Here is a 16,087-nt window from a genome sequence, read left to right on the forward strand (position 1 = left end):
TATCAGATGTGATATCTGGACATCATTTTTTTTAATTTGAGCACGGTTATACTTTTTCCAGTGTAGGCGAAACTGAATTACAGATATCTGCAATGACTTCACGGAAAACGACATTCAACTCGTCACACATCTTAAATGACAATTGCAGATATCTGTAATTCAGTTTCGCCTAGGCAGAATGAAAGTTAAAGATATCTCAAACGTCATTTGAGTGTTGGGCATTACGTTTTAGATATCCAGAAATACGTAATTTCCCCTTGCCGCCATAATCAAAGAAGAAGTGGGTTCATTTCCGAATGGAATAAGAAAGGAGCAGTCATGGCGTTGGCTGTGATCGAAAAATCACGTGAAAATATGGAGCGATGTAATCAGTGAATTGTGTGAATGATGATTGAACGAGGAGCTGCTCCGCTCCCGCTTAAAGTAAACGGTCCTATAATTTGTCATTACAGATATCTGAAACGTCATTACAGATATCTGAAACGTCATTACAGATATCTGAAACGTCATTTTGCCTAGTCAAAACTCGAATTCAAGATATCAATAATTCAGTTTCGCCTAGGCAGAATGAAAGTTAAAGATATCTACAATTGTAGATATCTCTAATCAAAATTCCTTTCAAGATATCTATAACTTGATAATAGATATCTACAACGTCATTTTGACTAGTCGTAACTCCAGTTAGAGATATCTACAACGTCATTTTGACTAGTCGTAACTCCAGTTAGAGATATCTACAACATAATTTCGCCTAGTCAAAACATACTTTAAGATATCTGAAAAGGGACATGTAGATATCTTGAATTGAGGTGAATTAAAGATATCTTGAACTGGAATTATGACTAGTCAGAATCAAATTGTAGATATCTCAAACTGGAATTACAGATATCTACAATTCAGTTGCAGATATCCGTAATTCACAAAGTGGATATCCGCAATGAGAAACCCCATAGACATGAATGGCGAAAATGACGTAATTTCGCCTAGGAGGAACGTCTTTGTGGATATCTGAAATGACAATTGCGGATAGGAGGAATGTAGTTGCGGATATCCGAAATGTTAGTTTTGACTAGGCGAAACTGAATTGCAGATATCTGCAATGTAAATTCCGGATAGTCAAACTTAGTTAATAAATGACAATTCGGCTTGCCATACAAGGCTCCATACCACGGAAGTAGACGGCAAAAAACGCTACAACGGCGTCCAATGGAAGTGTCGCCACTCTGTTATATCTATCACTCTGCATGGACAACAGCACTACCGCCCCCTAGTGGAGTCCAACGGTGTACCTCCACCTAGTGCCGAGATGTTTAGCTAAATAAATGCAGTGAATGAGAAGAATAAAATATAAATCGGAAACCAAAAAAAAGCATCATAAAACTGCATTTCATTATATGGCAAAAACATTTATGCAAAGTAGCAAAAACGTGAATGGTTCGCTTTGTACTAAAGACACATGTAGGCTGGATGTATACTAATGTTTATTATTAGAGTTTTTCATATCAACTTTCAGACTTATTAAGCAAAATCCCATATTTCATACATTGATAGCTTAACCCAAGTATAATTTGTGTAGCATAACAAAGGAATTAGGAAATAGACCCTTTGGGTTTAATATCTAGTGTAGACGTTGGAAACGGGTTGGAGGAAAACTAACAAGAAACAGGAACAGACCAGATAGCCAACCAGATCCAGAACAACACTGTGTCCTGAAGCGGTTCGGGGACAGACTCTTGATCATCTGAAGTTATGGAACTATAAACACTATGCTGGAATGAACCGCAGCCCTTCAGTGTGCAACAGAATCAGCGATGGATCTAAAATAGCCTGGAACGACACAGCAGAATCCTCTACCAGAACACGGCTGCTATCATCTCCACAGCGCCCCCTAGCTGTTCCACCTCATCATTACATTGATCTTCACGAAAAGAAGAGATTGCTGAAAAGCGTTAAAATGCACTCATAAAGAAGAGAGCCACAAGGCCTTCATGATGAGCAGGTGGAACCCCCCCCTGAGAGAGAGCCAGAGAGAGAGAGAGACTCCCAAACTGCAGTTTGGTGTTTGGGTATTCCGTCCTCCTCCGAGGGGCCCCAGAGGAGGAGGACCAGAGGAGGAGGACCAGGAGCCCAGAGGAGGAGGTCCAGGAGCCCAGAGGAGGAGTTCCAGGATCCCAGAGGAGGAGGTCCTGGCTCCAGAGTCTAGCTGTCCTGCAGCATCTTCTCGATCTCCTGGTCCCACTGGTCGTCCTTGTTGTCTGACTCGGGGACAACTTCGTACTCCTGCAGCTCCTGCTGCAGCTCCTTCTCCCAGTCCGCCGGCTCCTCTGAGGGAGGAGGAGAGGGGGTGAGAGGGAGCATTGATACGACTGATGGGAGTACTGGTAATGTGTGATTTAACCAGAGGAACTTAGTTATTATAAGGTTAATGACTCATAAGAACTCACTAAGTGAACTAAGTGAGTTATTACCTTCATACCACATCATGTGAAATGCAGGGACTCTTTCTCTCCCTTGCCATTTTCGTTCAATGTGTAAAAATCGTGCAACTCGGCCTATCCCAACTCCGATGTGAGCGGGTGAAAGGTTAAGCAGGTGGCTGGTGAGTGGGTGACTGGTGAGTGGGTGACTGGTGAGCGGGTGACTGGTGAGCGGGTGACTGGTGAGCGGGTGTCAACGGGTATCGTTGTCAATGACCCTTTATCACGTGAGGAAATGGAAAACGAGACGAGACGTGTGACGATAACTATAATTAAATACATAATGCAGTATTGTTGACGAATAAAAATGAGACTAAATGTGTTTTACAAAATAATACTCTTCATTTATAATATCTCTTCATTTTCGATGACCAAAACTAGTCGAGTTTTATTTATTTTATTTTTTATTTCTGGGGCTGTATCAGGTTATGTTACTTCCTGAATCCCCTCTCGTCGCGATTCACAAGACGCAACTGTGGTGGTAGCGTTAATGAAAACTTAAGGCCCTCTCCACACTACTCCGGGTAAATATAAAAACGTACAACTTGTAACTGAAGATACATAGTACATTGCACAGAGAAATCATAACTTCCATTTCACCTGCCATTTTTTTTTTTGATGAGCGCAAGCTTGTGGCAGCGTCATGGCAGTGTCATGGCAACCGAACGCCATCGTATCTGAAAGCCTCTACCCTGTCCACACTACAATGCAATCCTAGCGTGTTCATATTTATCCACCTCAGCGCTCGTTTTTGAAAAGCATCGTTATCAGTGTCGGAATTCGGCGTTCTAATGTGGACGGAACATGATTGGTTGGTAAAATAAATACGTTGTAAATTCATATCAGAGTGTCTTCCGTGTCTGGAATGGATGTATTATTGAGTCTAATAAGGTAACAATAATATAATAATAAGATTACCTTGTTTGAATTGTGAAATGGGTTTGGCAAAAATAAAATGTTGGTTTTGTCAATACTACTAGGTAGCCTCCTTATACTATATTGACTGAGTTAAATAGAATTGCATTACAAAAAAGTTACTAATACAATTTGCTTTGAATAAAACAAGCCTAAAATAGTCATGGATAATTCTGACTAAAATAGGACTTAAATGCTCAGACTTTTAGTCGTCTGAAACTTGAGTAGACTGAAAAGAGTATGAACGTGAATAAAACTAATAAAAACTAAAATGACAGCTTGACACAAAGACTAGACTAAAACTAAAATTAAAACAGGCCGCCAAAAACAACATTACTGGTAAGTGGGTGACTGGTGAACGGGTGAGTGGGTGACTGGTGAACGGGTGAGTAGGTGACTGGTGAGGGGGTGATTGGTCAATGAGTGACTGGTGAGGGGGTGACTGGCAAGTGGGTGACTGGTGAGGGGGTGACTGGTGAGCAGGTGACTGGTGAGAGGGTGACTGGTGAACGGGCGACTGGTGAGCAGGTGACTGGTGAGAGGGTGACTGGTGAACGGGTGACTGGTGAGCGGTTGACTGGTGAACCCAGCTCACCGTCGGGCGAGGGGGTCTTGGCGGGCTCCAGCACCAGCTGCTTTATCTCCTTCCTGAGGTCCTCCTGGTCGAGCGCCGCTCCGTCATACGCATCGCTCACAAACTCTGACACGCCGGGACTGCTGCGGCCCTCCTCCTCCTCCTCCTGCTGCTCCTCCTCCTCCCTCGCCGGGGCCTGACCCCACAGGACACAGGAGCAGGGAGACCAGGAGTTAGTGATAGGTTAGGTTCCTAATCATCCAGATGAACCCGTTTGTATTCCTTAGTACGATTTATTTCAGCCATGTCTCAAAGACGTGAATCCTGTTGACACCCTGAGTCTGTGTGTTTTAGCTCATTTGTGTGGGCCGTCCTTGTTATGTGTGCGTACAATACACCATACAATACACTTTAACCCAATTATCAGTTTTCTATCCATATTGAGGGACAATACATGAAACTTCTGTACACAGGACACTTTAACACACAGTTGGACACTACTACCCACAGAAGGAGACTTCTGTACACAGGACAGTTCTACACACAGTAGGACATTACAGTACACAGTAGGACACTTCTACACACAGGACACTTCTAGACACAGTAGGACACTACTGTACACAGTAGTACACTTTTACACACAGGAGGACACTTTTACACACAGTAGGATACTTCTGTACACAGTAGGGCACTTCTACACACAGTAGGACACTTCCAGAGCATTGTGTAAACAGCTGACCGCTGTGTGGTCACAGCTGTGGGGAAACCATTTGATTCAGGTGTTTATTCGCTCTATGCTCTGGTGAATGTCCCGAGAGGCAGAGAGGGATCCTGTTACAAACCAGCTGCCAACTCCAAGCTCAACCACATTGTTGATTTTCCCAGAAACAATGCCTTAACTTAACTGACATACAGCACGCTGCCTTAAATTAACTGACATACAGCCCACTGCCTTAACTTAACTGACATACAGTGTGGTTTTGTTGTGTTCCAGAGGGTGACCTACACTTAACCACCTCAGCCAAGTCACCGAAACCGACCACACAATCAGTGCCCCCCCCCCCCTCCTGCCTCATTCCTGATCACCACACACTACCGATTCAGAGCCCTCCCCTCCTGCCCCACTCCTGGTAACCCTATAAAAGCAGGTAAGATGTCATTTCTTGCAGAAGGGCCTTTTCTCCTATTCAACTTGTCACACCCGTTCTCTCACCTTCCGCTCCTCTCCGATGGAGGCAGGGGGGCTCTTGGCCTGCAGATTTTCTGAAACAGGAGAAAACAGAAAGCTGTGAGCCGGATGTTCCTGTGGGCCCCGGAGAGGCTGTGGCCCTCAGAGCCCCGGGCTGGTGTCAATGCAGCACTAGGGAGGGCCATTGTCTTCTCAGAAACACACGGGTCGACCGGTTATCCATCCAGCATTGAATTGGGTCAAAACTGTTTAGTAAGAAGCACCATTACTGCTGTGCACACTGGGAACTGACAAAGGTGGCATCCAGGGTCTGTGTTTGTCTGTCACCACAGAGTTCTCATCATCAGCCCTAAACACGGAAAAAGGCCATAATCAACTCGTAACAAAGTTTGTTGTTTCAAGCATCCAGAAGCCGTACCAAATCAAACGTATTGATTGACACCCTTCACCTGGAGGGATTCAGGCTTAAACACCAACAACGTTATCTAAACTTGGAGTTTCTCTTTTGGGAATTCCGTGATGAAAGGTCACTTGTGAGACTCCTTCCATCCCTATAGAGCTAGCTCACCTGTGGAGAGGCCCTCCTGGGGGGAGAGGCCGGCTGCCCTCTCCCCATCTCCCTGCTGCTGGGCCGCCAGGGCGGTGAGCTGGGCCGCCTGCTTCACCAGAGACACTCGGTAGAAGTAGTTCCTCCAGAACACGTCCTCCTTCACACTGGAACACAACAGAGGCTTAGGAACCACTGGGGCTGTGGGACCACAGCACCAGACTACACTGCATCCACTCAGGATAGAGCCCCAGTGAATTATCTATTCTGATGAACACCAGGATCCGGCTAAAGACAAAGGGATTTATCATTTTAACATTGTACTTGAATTGTTTTATTATATGTAGAGTTGTTTTAACATGACACACACACACACACACGCAGACACAGACAGACACAGACCCACACACACACTAACTCACTGCTTGGGCACCAGGTCGAAGCGCATGCGGTTGAGCAGCTGGTCCTCCTCCAGCATCACGCAGGCCAGCGGGGACATGAGCTCCATGTCGAAGGTGAACTGGACGCCAGCCGGAGGGTCCCGCAGGAAGTTCCTCCGGTCCTGAGGTGAGAGAACAAACCCTTCAGATCTGCTGAGCCCCTAGAGGACTAACCGGTGATGAGTACTGGTGAGTAGGAAGCCTTTTAAGTTTTATGGGATCAACACGACATGACTTAAACAGGGACACTGAAAATCAGTGTCACTGTTTTTTAAATACATTGAAATACTTACGGCCCAATTATATTGTGACAATGAAGCTTATGGTATATTTTGAACACAAAATTTTGAACAACAATTTATTTGCGCTCTTTATAAACGTCTCCCTCTGACTTACCGCTGATAGAGCCAGGATCTGCTGCTGGATGGTCTCCTCTTCATTGTAGCCCACCCAAGGAGGCACGGCTGCGTCTGATCCAAACCCAACAGGAGCAGCTTTAAGGGCCCGATACTCAGGCTGCACGTGCTACGTGACAGTTACTGTTTTACAACATTGCTTGCATGCTCACTAAAACCAATACTGTGTCGAGTTCTTCACAAATAAGCAGTCCTGCCAGTGCAATCTCCTAAGAATGTATTGTCATTGCAACACAAATACGACTCATGTTACATGTTATGTATTTCTGTCAATGAAATGCTTCTGACAAGGATAAATAAGGCTATCACACCCTAATGTAATGTAAACATCAATTTATAAAATGTGATTGACGGCCTACCAGATCTTTTGGCTTTGTTTTCTTGGACAAACTTCTCCTGCTCCTTCTGGAACTCTCCCAGAAACGTCTGAAAGGCAGAGAGACGTTATGATGAACACATACATGATGAACACATGCATGATGAACACATACATGATGAACACATGCATGATGGATCCCCTGCAGCGGCCCAGGACTCCAGCCCACCTTGTCAAGGATGCCGTCGATGCTGCCGTCCTCCACGCTCCTCTTCAGACTCTGCGCCGTCCCCGACACCGACTCGGAGATCTTCTTGGTGGCACTGGTGGCAAAGCTGAAGATGTAGTCTGTAAAAGAAGGGAGGAAGAACCGTAGTTTAGTCTGTAAATGAAGGGAGGAAGAACCGTAGTTTAGTCTACAGAGGAACATGGGTATAAACATGTTGACATGACAACACAGAAGTTAAAGCAGAGAACGGGTTCTAACCACCAAGTCCCTGATCCCGCTGGGACTCCCGGCTCCGGGTCGGGGAGATCTCCTGGGTCCCGGTCGGGGAGGTCTCCTGGGTCCCGGTCGGGGAGGTCTCCTGGGTCCCGGTCGGGTCTTCCTCAGTTCGCTGTTTGTTGACTTCGTTCTGTTGTTGCACAATCCGTTCTTCCGGGCTGGACAGGTCACGGTCGCCGCTCCTTGGGGGATCCTCCGCCCGCTCCAGACCGAGCCACGTCCCGAGCCCCTTAAACATGTTGACGGGATGTGGAGAGCGATGATCGATAAACAAGAGAGGGGAGACAGCCGAACCAGGAACTGGACCACCGCTGCTTCTTCGTGGCTGTTGTTATAATTTTGTACGGTGTCGCCCACTACCGGCGGGCGGTACAATCCCCTATCGGCGGGTAACAGCCGTAACAGCACGCCCTAGCGGCAGGTAATAGGGCATCCTACCGGTGGGTGAGTTTTATAAGGTTTTATATGTTCAGTTACCTTTAGGCAAATATTATTCGGAAAAGGAAAAGATATTCAACTTTAAAAAGTCAATTGGTCAATTTACCACCAGACCCCCAGATTTACACCCACAACACAATTTTTTTTTGAGAAGTCATATATTTTACAGACCTTTGTGTAGTCATAGATGCATTGTGGTTATTTTGATTGACAGGTGACATCCTGAAATTAAGGTAGATGTTTTCATTTGACTTGCCTTATTTAAATTTCCTATAGGACAACATATAGTAAAAATTGAACACGGCAATGCGAAATTAAGAAATTGTATAAGTGTTATTACTAGGGCATGGAAATGGAGCTGTGTGTTGTGAGACATTCAACTTAACGTTACACATTAACCGCGACATACTGTACATTCGCTACCATGGGAACGTGTATTCTCTGGGTCAACCACAGGGGACAGTAACGCACATTAAGGCTTTGGTTTACCGCGGAAAAGGAAACGAAGAAGGTAGAGGAGATCGCTTGTTCTGCTGAAATAGTCCGACTTCTAAGCATTTGATTTCGTCTCACTCTTTGTCGTTCGTTTAGTTCCTCATCTGCTCGTTATTCAGTCTGCTAAATAAGGAAATGGGTAAGACAAACACAATGATAATACAACGTTTTCTTTGTCACACTTTAAAGTAGCGTTAATCTGCCTGTTCTGATCTCATAACCCATTGAAGACTGATCTCCTTCCAGATGAGGCCATGAAGACCCTGATGGTTTTCGACTTCGACCACACGGTGGTGGATGACAACAGTGACACGTGGGTCATCAGGTATACAGCACGCATGCGCCTCCAGACAGACAGTGTGCCTCTCTTAATCATGTCTTCAGCTTGGACTGTCTAACCCCTGGATTCAGTGTTTACTCTCTCGGTCTGAAAGTATTAAGCGGTTTATCAAACCCTGCATTGAAGTTCCCACCTAAACTAACACCTCAGGTGCTCATGTGCAGGTGTCTCCCAGACCGGACCCTCCCCAACGCACTGAAGGACTCTTACCAGAAGGGCCAGTGGACCGACTACATGGGCCGAGTCATGGCCTACATCGGTGGGTGTGTGCGTCCAGTTGTGTTTATGTGTAGGGTCACGATGATGTCAGTGCTGAAGAGCTCATAGGTAACAACAAAGCGAGTCTGGGTCGAGGTTCTTCTTATATTATTAACATCTATATAAATATATGGATAGTTAAATTGAGTGATCGGATCATCTGATCTTGAATCGTGTATGTTTCAAGTGGAATGCACTTAAAAGTAACTTAAAAGTAAGTTTTCAAATGGAAGCATTCCACATGGTCCCTGGTAGGCCAGCGTTGGAGTTCAGCGTGTGAACCTGGTATTCGGCTCGGTATTTGTGCATCCTCCTAACCCCAGCCTCATCCCGTCGAATCAGGTGACCAGGCGGTGAGCCCTGACGGCATTCGCGTCGTCATGGAGACCATCCCGTTCACGCAGGGCATGGCGGACCTGCTGACCTTCATCTCGGCGCACAAGAGCGCGGTGGACTGCGTGGTGATCTCGGACTCCAACGCCGTGTTCATCGACTGGATCCTGGGCGCGGCCGGGCTGCGCTCGGCTGTGGATCGTGTGCTCACCAACCCCGCCCGCTTCGACGATCGGGGTTACCTCACGGTGCGGCGGCACCACGCCCACGATTGCGCCCGCTGCCCCGTCAACCTGTGCAAGCGGGCGGCGCTGCAGGCGTACCTGACAGAGTGCGAGGAGGGGGGCGTGGACTACCACAGGATGATCTACGTGGGCGACGGCGGCAACGACCTGTGCCCCTCGTCCTGCCTGCGGGGGGGTGACGTGGTGATGCCCAGGAGGGGCTTCACCCTGGAGGGGCTGCTCTCCAAGCTGCAGAGCCGGGGTTCCGCCCTCAAGGCCCGCGTGGTTCCCTGGACCAGCGGCACGGAGGTCCTGGACGAACTGAGGTCCCACATGCTGCCGGCCACACCCTGACGGCCACACCCTGACGGCAGCGAGCGGACTAGGGAGCGGAGCAGGAAGCAGAGCAGGGAGTGGAGGAGGGGGTCCTCCCTCAGGGTCAACGGGATCAAAGAGAGCCAGGACTGTGTCTGTCACATCACAGCTGTCCACTGGGACTTCGTTTTTTACTTTTATGTTATTGTTTTTAGAAAGTCCTATTTATATTGGTGATCATATTTTGTGACATGGTTTTACATAAGGACATAAGGGTATGTAATGCGTGCAATGACTCAGGTAATTTTTGTTTTGTTTTCTTAAAATAAATGAGAAGAATTATTGACTTTCTAAAAATCACTTCGTCTTGGGCAGGAACCAACAAATGGATCATGTTGACCGTTCTTTCGGCCCTCGTTCATATAAAAGACCCCCTGTCTTAAGCTCATTCCCAAGTGTACCCAACCCCTAGATCACCAACCAATGTGGTCACTTCCGGTTGGTTTAAAGCCTTCAAACATACCATTTTACTAGAGATAAATGCACACTTAGAACTGTTTTCCATGTTGATAATATACCGAAGATGAGTCCGCTCAATCTCAGAGCATCATCCGTGAGGCCCAGTTGTCCGGTTCACAGCCCTGCATGGCTTCCTCTGGGATCAGAGCAATCAACTGTAGATCTGTGCATTTTTCTTCCTGTTCATCTCATTTTGTTTGTGGAGTACATTCCTGGTTCTTTGCCTGATCAATATGCATCAGAGCAGACCCTACCTCGAGTGGATCTAGGCTTGTCATCACCCCAGAGGAAGGCCTCAGCGTTCTGCTGAGATCAGGACATTCCTCTGCTCCGCTGCAGGGCGCTTCGTCAACACCAGGGGGCGCTCCATGCCTGCACTTCACTATAAGGCTGCTGAGAACAGGTGGTGAAGTCCATGGAGGGCAGGAGGAGGACATGGATGGACAGGCAGCAGGAGAGCATCCAGGAACGATCTACTGCACGGAATGAAAGCCGTCCTCACTACGGATCACACAGGCTACCGTGAACAGTACTGTGCACTGGTGTGAAGTGGGTGAGTACAAATTAGCTTTCAACAAATGCAAAATATATATCGATATATCTTACATAGCCGATATATCCTGCAGCCCTAGGCGTCATTCAATTACCTCTTCTCGCTCAGAAGTAACGATCAACGATATTACTAAGTGCCAAGGCTCTATGCTACTGTCCACAGAGTGAGCTTACCACTCGCTCACCGGGCGCTAGTGCCTACTAAGCGGTTGTCGACTGATAGGCTTGTCACTAGGGTTGCCAACTATCAGAAATGTAAATAAGGGACACATGCACGCGCACGAAGCGCGCGCACATGTGTACACGCATGCATTTGCTACTACTGTGTTACTACTACCACTGTGTTACTACTGTGCTAGACTTACTGTAGCAAGTCCTATCCATTTAATAATTCATACCATCACAAGTCAAGTAAAAAAGAAAAAAAAAAAAATTCTTCAACCGTATCTATACAGTAGTATTGTGTTTCTTAATGTAACAGTAGTAGTGCAAACATTTGACCTCTTAGGCCTAACAAAAGTATAAAAACACCTAGTGCAAAATGTATCACAATCTGTAAGCACTTAAATTAACTGTAAACAGAAACAGTGCAAAAAATATCACAAATTGGAACAAAAACATGGAATGTAAACTAGCACTTAGTGCAAAAGAAATATCACAAACTGTAAAAAAAAAAACTTGCTGTGCCTCCAAAGCCATGACAACACCTATGTAGCCATGACAACATGTAGCCAGCAAAAGTATGCTACATTCTAGGTATAGGTCACTTTTTGGGGGTTGGTTGTCACACGTTAAGTTACTTTTTTGGGGGTTGGTTGACACATGTTAAGTTAATCATGGTTTATATTAAATGGTTTAAAACTAATATAAATGGCCTTGGATATTAGAGATTGTATTTATAGTCAATTTAAAACTTATTTTTTGTCTCTACTCTCTAGCTTAAAAAACAAGAAAGTTACAAAAGTTTTTTTTAACACATTTCCTGCTGAGGGGTTGGTTATAGATTAACTATAGGGACAACCATACACTGTGACAAGCTACCCCGTGATGGAGTTGATTTTCACAGCGTGTCAAAGTGGTTGAGAACCACTGTTATACATGCATGAGCTGTTTGAGGTGTGTAAAAGTTGTAAACAGACAGTATGCAATATTTTTTTATATTATTAATTATATGATATCTACTTGCATTACACAATATGATTCAGTTGGTCTTATTAAAAAAGAAAATAGCACAGTGTTGATACTTAATTATATTGAACATTTAGCAGCATGAATTGACAACACAAAGTGTGAATAAAGGTATGATTTGATAAATAGTCTGAAATGTAAAGTATACATTACTTGGATCTGTGCAGAGCTAAAATGTTGCTATCCCCTTTATTAAGCCTTAAATGTCAAATGTTCAAATCATATAGCCTATACTTCTCCTTGACCTCATTTCAGACCATTTCCATTTTACAAAGCCATACAGTAGTGAGTCTTCTTCTGCTCACGCAGATGCTGACTGTTCTCACACTCGTAGGCCTATCCACTCGTCTGGGCTACTACTAGCATACAACAAAAATGCTTAGTTATTTGACATACCATGTTAGCCTCCGGAGTTGCTTGTCGTACAAGGAACTGTTTCAGAGCTCCCTGACTTCTCCTCTGGGTCTCGTTCTTCTTGTGTGCTTCACCGGAAGCATGTTGTTTTACGTCTGTCAGACCACCGTGGCTGACCAAAAATTGACGTTTGCATACTGTACAGTTCGCCTTGAACCCATCTTCTCGAATACTATAATTCTATCCATTTAAAGTCCCTTTCCCACTCTTTTCTGTATTTTGCTTTTCTTTTTCCTTTTTATCGTTTTGGCGTGGGGAGCCATTCTTGTTGGTGTTTTTAGTACACTTTTTACCTGAAGCCAGGCGAGGCCGCTTCAGGCAGCAGCAGAGCCAATCACTGTGAAGAATATGTCCTAGCAACCACACAAATCTGCTGCCATTGGTCGGTACTCATGACAGCCGATTCCGTTTTGTACGAGACGGTTAACAAGTCTAGCCACACCACAGTGAATGACGGTAGAGAAGAATCGCTCTCATTCTTCCACGACCCGAAATACGGGACAAAGTGCGTCCCATATCAGTTCATTACGGAACACGTCTTTTAGTTTCCAAATAAGGGACGATTCCGTTTTTTACGGGACGGTTGGCAAGTCTACTTGTCACCAAACAACTATCTTTAACCAGCCTGTTTCCAAACAGTGGTTACTCGCTTCTACAGTGACTAGCTTGTATCCAAACATTAGTCACCGGGAACATCTAGCTGCAAAGCTAACTAAATCATCTAGCTGGAAAGCTGACACGTTTTGCTGGGAAGCTAAACCGAATTGGCTGCAAACCTTCAATAAAATAATACAACTGTAATAATACAAAGTCTCCAAACTGAAGTTAAACCATGGCTTCTCCCCCTCCTAACACGAAGGACGGAAAGCTTGGACAGGTGTGCGTTTGCGGGAACCATATATCTGAGAAAGATACTGTAGCAGGTCAGAGAGCGCGCGAAGACCACAGTGCGTCGTCCCTCACTGGGAGCTTGTTTATTTAAATCCAAAGCCAAACAAAACAGAGGCTTCAAACTATAAATCAACAACGTCCGGGAGAGTCCTCGTGTTCAGCGCTCTGCCACCGGCGATCTCTTGTGGGGATCGCGTTGGATCTCTCCCTCCCTCTCTCTGTTCCCGGTCCTTTTACCACAAAACAAAGCAGGCACATAAATACACACTCCCTGATTGGCCTGATTGCGAGCAGGTGCCCGCAATCAGGCCCAATCCCCCCAGCCGATCCGGTGCACTCCCAACCTGCCCATATTCCCCCTCCAGGCAAGATGCCGCACGTCCCCCCACACACCCCCACCGCCCGACACAGGCCAGGGGCACATCCGGCCGCCAACTCACTCCCCCCCCCCGGAACGGGAGAGGAAGTATGCCACGGCCATCTGCGCCCCAGGCCTGTGCACGACCCGGAAGTTGAAGGGCAGGACCGGAAGCAGGGACTTCCGGTCCGAACTCCTCTCTCTCTGGTAGCGTCGACGCAAACGCGACAGGGACTGCATCGTTCCACCTCTTAAGGAGGTTGATGTGGTAGACCTGCTTGTTTTCGCCCCTGTCCGACCGCGCTACCTCGTAATCCACGTCCCCGACTCGCCGCGTGACCACAAAGGGCCCTTGCCACAGGTGGGCAACAGTACAAGGACCTTATCCCCCGGGTGAGATCGCGTAACCTAGTCCCTCTGTCGTACAGGCTCCTGGGCTCGGTGCAAGTGCTCACGTGACAATACCCCTGGTGAGTGAAGCTTTGCACGCAAGTCCATGACGTACTGGATTTCGTTTTTTGATGTCACTTGACCCCTCCTCCCAGTTTTCTTTAATGAGGTCCAGGACGCCCCTGGGCTTGCACCCATAGAGTAACTGAAATGGGGAAAACCCCGTGGAAGCCTGAGGCACTTCCCGCACTGCAAACAACAGAGGGTCTAGCCATTGATGCCGATTTCGAGCATCCTCGTGTGAGAACTTACGGATCATGGACTTTAACGTCCGGTTAAACCTCTCACACAAGCCGTCCGTGGCTGGGTGATAGACGCTTGTGCGGATGGCCTTGACCTTCAACAACCCGGGAAGTTCCCTAATCGTGCGTGACATGAAATTGGTGCCCTTGTAACCCAGGGTTACATAACGCCTTTTAATTTAATCAGAATTTAATCAAAACCCAGTAGAATAGTTGTCACTTATCAGAAAGAAATACATGGCTTGTATATTGTCGTTTTAAATCGTGACAAAAAAAGTGATAGACATTTAATAGGAAACTATTGCAAATAAGTACTTAAATAAATAAAACCAAAGGGTAAGAGAGAAAAACAGCTTTGAAAATAAGAAAAAAAAAAAAGACATTCTCTTACCTTTGAAATATATATCTCTTGTTTCCGTGTGTCATTTCTGGTGCAGACAGTTACCATATCCCTCCTTAACGAACCCTAGAATCTTCTGGTAGTCTAGCCCATATATTGATTATTGATTGTATACTAGTAGCAGTGTTTATTAAAAAACACCGGATACCGGTTGCACCCTGGTCAGTGAGAATCTCTTTCGGGACTCCCACCCGCGATATGACATGAAACAACACTCTTCGCGGAGATGTTGCGCAACGGAATTGCTTCCGGGTATCGGGTTGCGTAGTCGATCAGGACTAACACAAATCGATACCCGTGTGCGGAACGTTCTAATGGCCCGATAATGTCCATGCCAATGCGGTCGAAGGGGGCTTCCACAAGGGGAAGGGGCCGCAAGGGAGTCCATGGGACGGCCGGGGGATTCACCAACTGGCACTCGGGGCAGGATGCGCACCACCTGCGCACCTCCGCCCGCATCCCCGGCCAATAGAACCGGGCCATTATCCGGTTAAGTGTTTATCGTACCCCAAATGGCCCGCCATTGGGTTATAATGCGCCGCCTGGAAAACCATTTCCAGGCGGCTCCTGGGCACCAGCAACTGGGTGACAACCTCCTCACTCTGGGTGTCACGACTCACCCGACAAAGCCTATCCCTAACCACTATAAAGTGTGGGGAAGTCAGCTCTGCGTCTGGCCGGACCCGACTCCCATCAATTACTATCATCTGGTCGTAGGCTGAGCTTAGGGTAGCGTCACGAGACTGCTCGAGGGGGACCTCGGGTTGAGGACCCCCCGTCTCCCCCGGTCGCTGAGCAGCGTCGGTCGCCCCCGCCTCAGCACAGAACACAGCACACGACTTACATGTCCCTACCTGTCGTGTCCGCATCCCCGTAGTCCCCCTAACAGCCTGTGGAAACCCCGCCCAATCCAACCCAAGAATCAGGGGATGCGTGAGGCTTGAGCTAACCGCCGCCTTGACACTATATTTTCTACGCCCATAACGAATTTCGATAGGGACCAAAGGATACTCGTGCACATCCCCGTGTATACACCTCACCGAAACGCTCGACGCCTCCACCAATGCCTCGGACCGCACCAGGCGCTGATGGATCATGGTCTGCATGCAGCCCGAGTCCAAAAGCGCCTGGTACGTACCCGCTGTATCCTCTACGGGATACGGTACGCCTCGCCGGGACCGTGGGGAGGAAACGGGGCACCGGTGACGCGGACTACCTGGCCCACCTCCATCAGAGGGCAATCCCACCGGAAGTGACCAGGCCGCCCGCACCCCCAACACCCCTCCCCTGC

At 47.0% G+C, this 16,087-nt stretch overlaps 2 protein-coding genes across 2 annotated transcripts; one reads left to right on the forward strand and one right to left on the reverse strand.

Annotated features, from left to right (window-relative positions):
• Nucleotides 1-1,463: 1,463 nt before the first annotated feature.
• Nucleotides 1,464-7,722, reverse strand: syap1 (synapse associated protein 1). Its single transcript, XM_030376373.1, has 9 exons — nucleotides 7,362-7,722; nucleotides 7,104-7,222; nucleotides 6,918-6,984; nucleotides 6,539-6,612; nucleotides 6,125-6,264; nucleotides 5,724-5,869; nucleotides 5,180-5,229; nucleotides 3,988-4,162; nucleotides 1,464-2,324 (listed from the first exon to the last, which is right to left on the reverse strand). Exons 1-9 carry the CDS (start codon nucleotides 7,615-7,617, stop codon nucleotides 2,200-2,202), a joined length of 1,152 nt encoding a protein of 383 aa, XP_030232233.1. The 5' UTR covers nucleotides 7,618-7,722; the 3' UTR covers nucleotides 1,464-2,199.
• Nucleotides 7,723-8,290: 568 nt separating this feature from the next.
• On the forward strand, nucleotides 8,291-10,128 carry phospho2 (phosphatase, orphan 2). The gene is made up of 4 exons (XM_030376374.1): nucleotides 8,291-8,451; nucleotides 8,559-8,637; nucleotides 8,817-8,911; nucleotides 9,253-10,128. Exons 1-4 carry the CDS (start codon nucleotides 8,448-8,450, stop codon nucleotides 9,819-9,821), a joined length of 747 nt encoding a protein of 248 aa, XP_030232234.1. The 5' UTR covers nucleotides 8,291-8,447; the 3' UTR covers nucleotides 9,822-10,128.
• The last annotated feature ends 5,959 nt before the right edge of the window (nucleotides 10,129-16,087 follow it).

Source organism: Gadus morhua, chromosome 14 (genome assembly GCF_902167405.1).
Source record: "Gadus morhua chromosome 14, gadMor3.0, whole genome shotgun sequence".
Taxonomy (NCBI): domain Eukaryota; kingdom Metazoa; phylum Chordata; class Actinopteri; order Gadiformes; family Gadidae; genus Gadus; species Gadus morhua.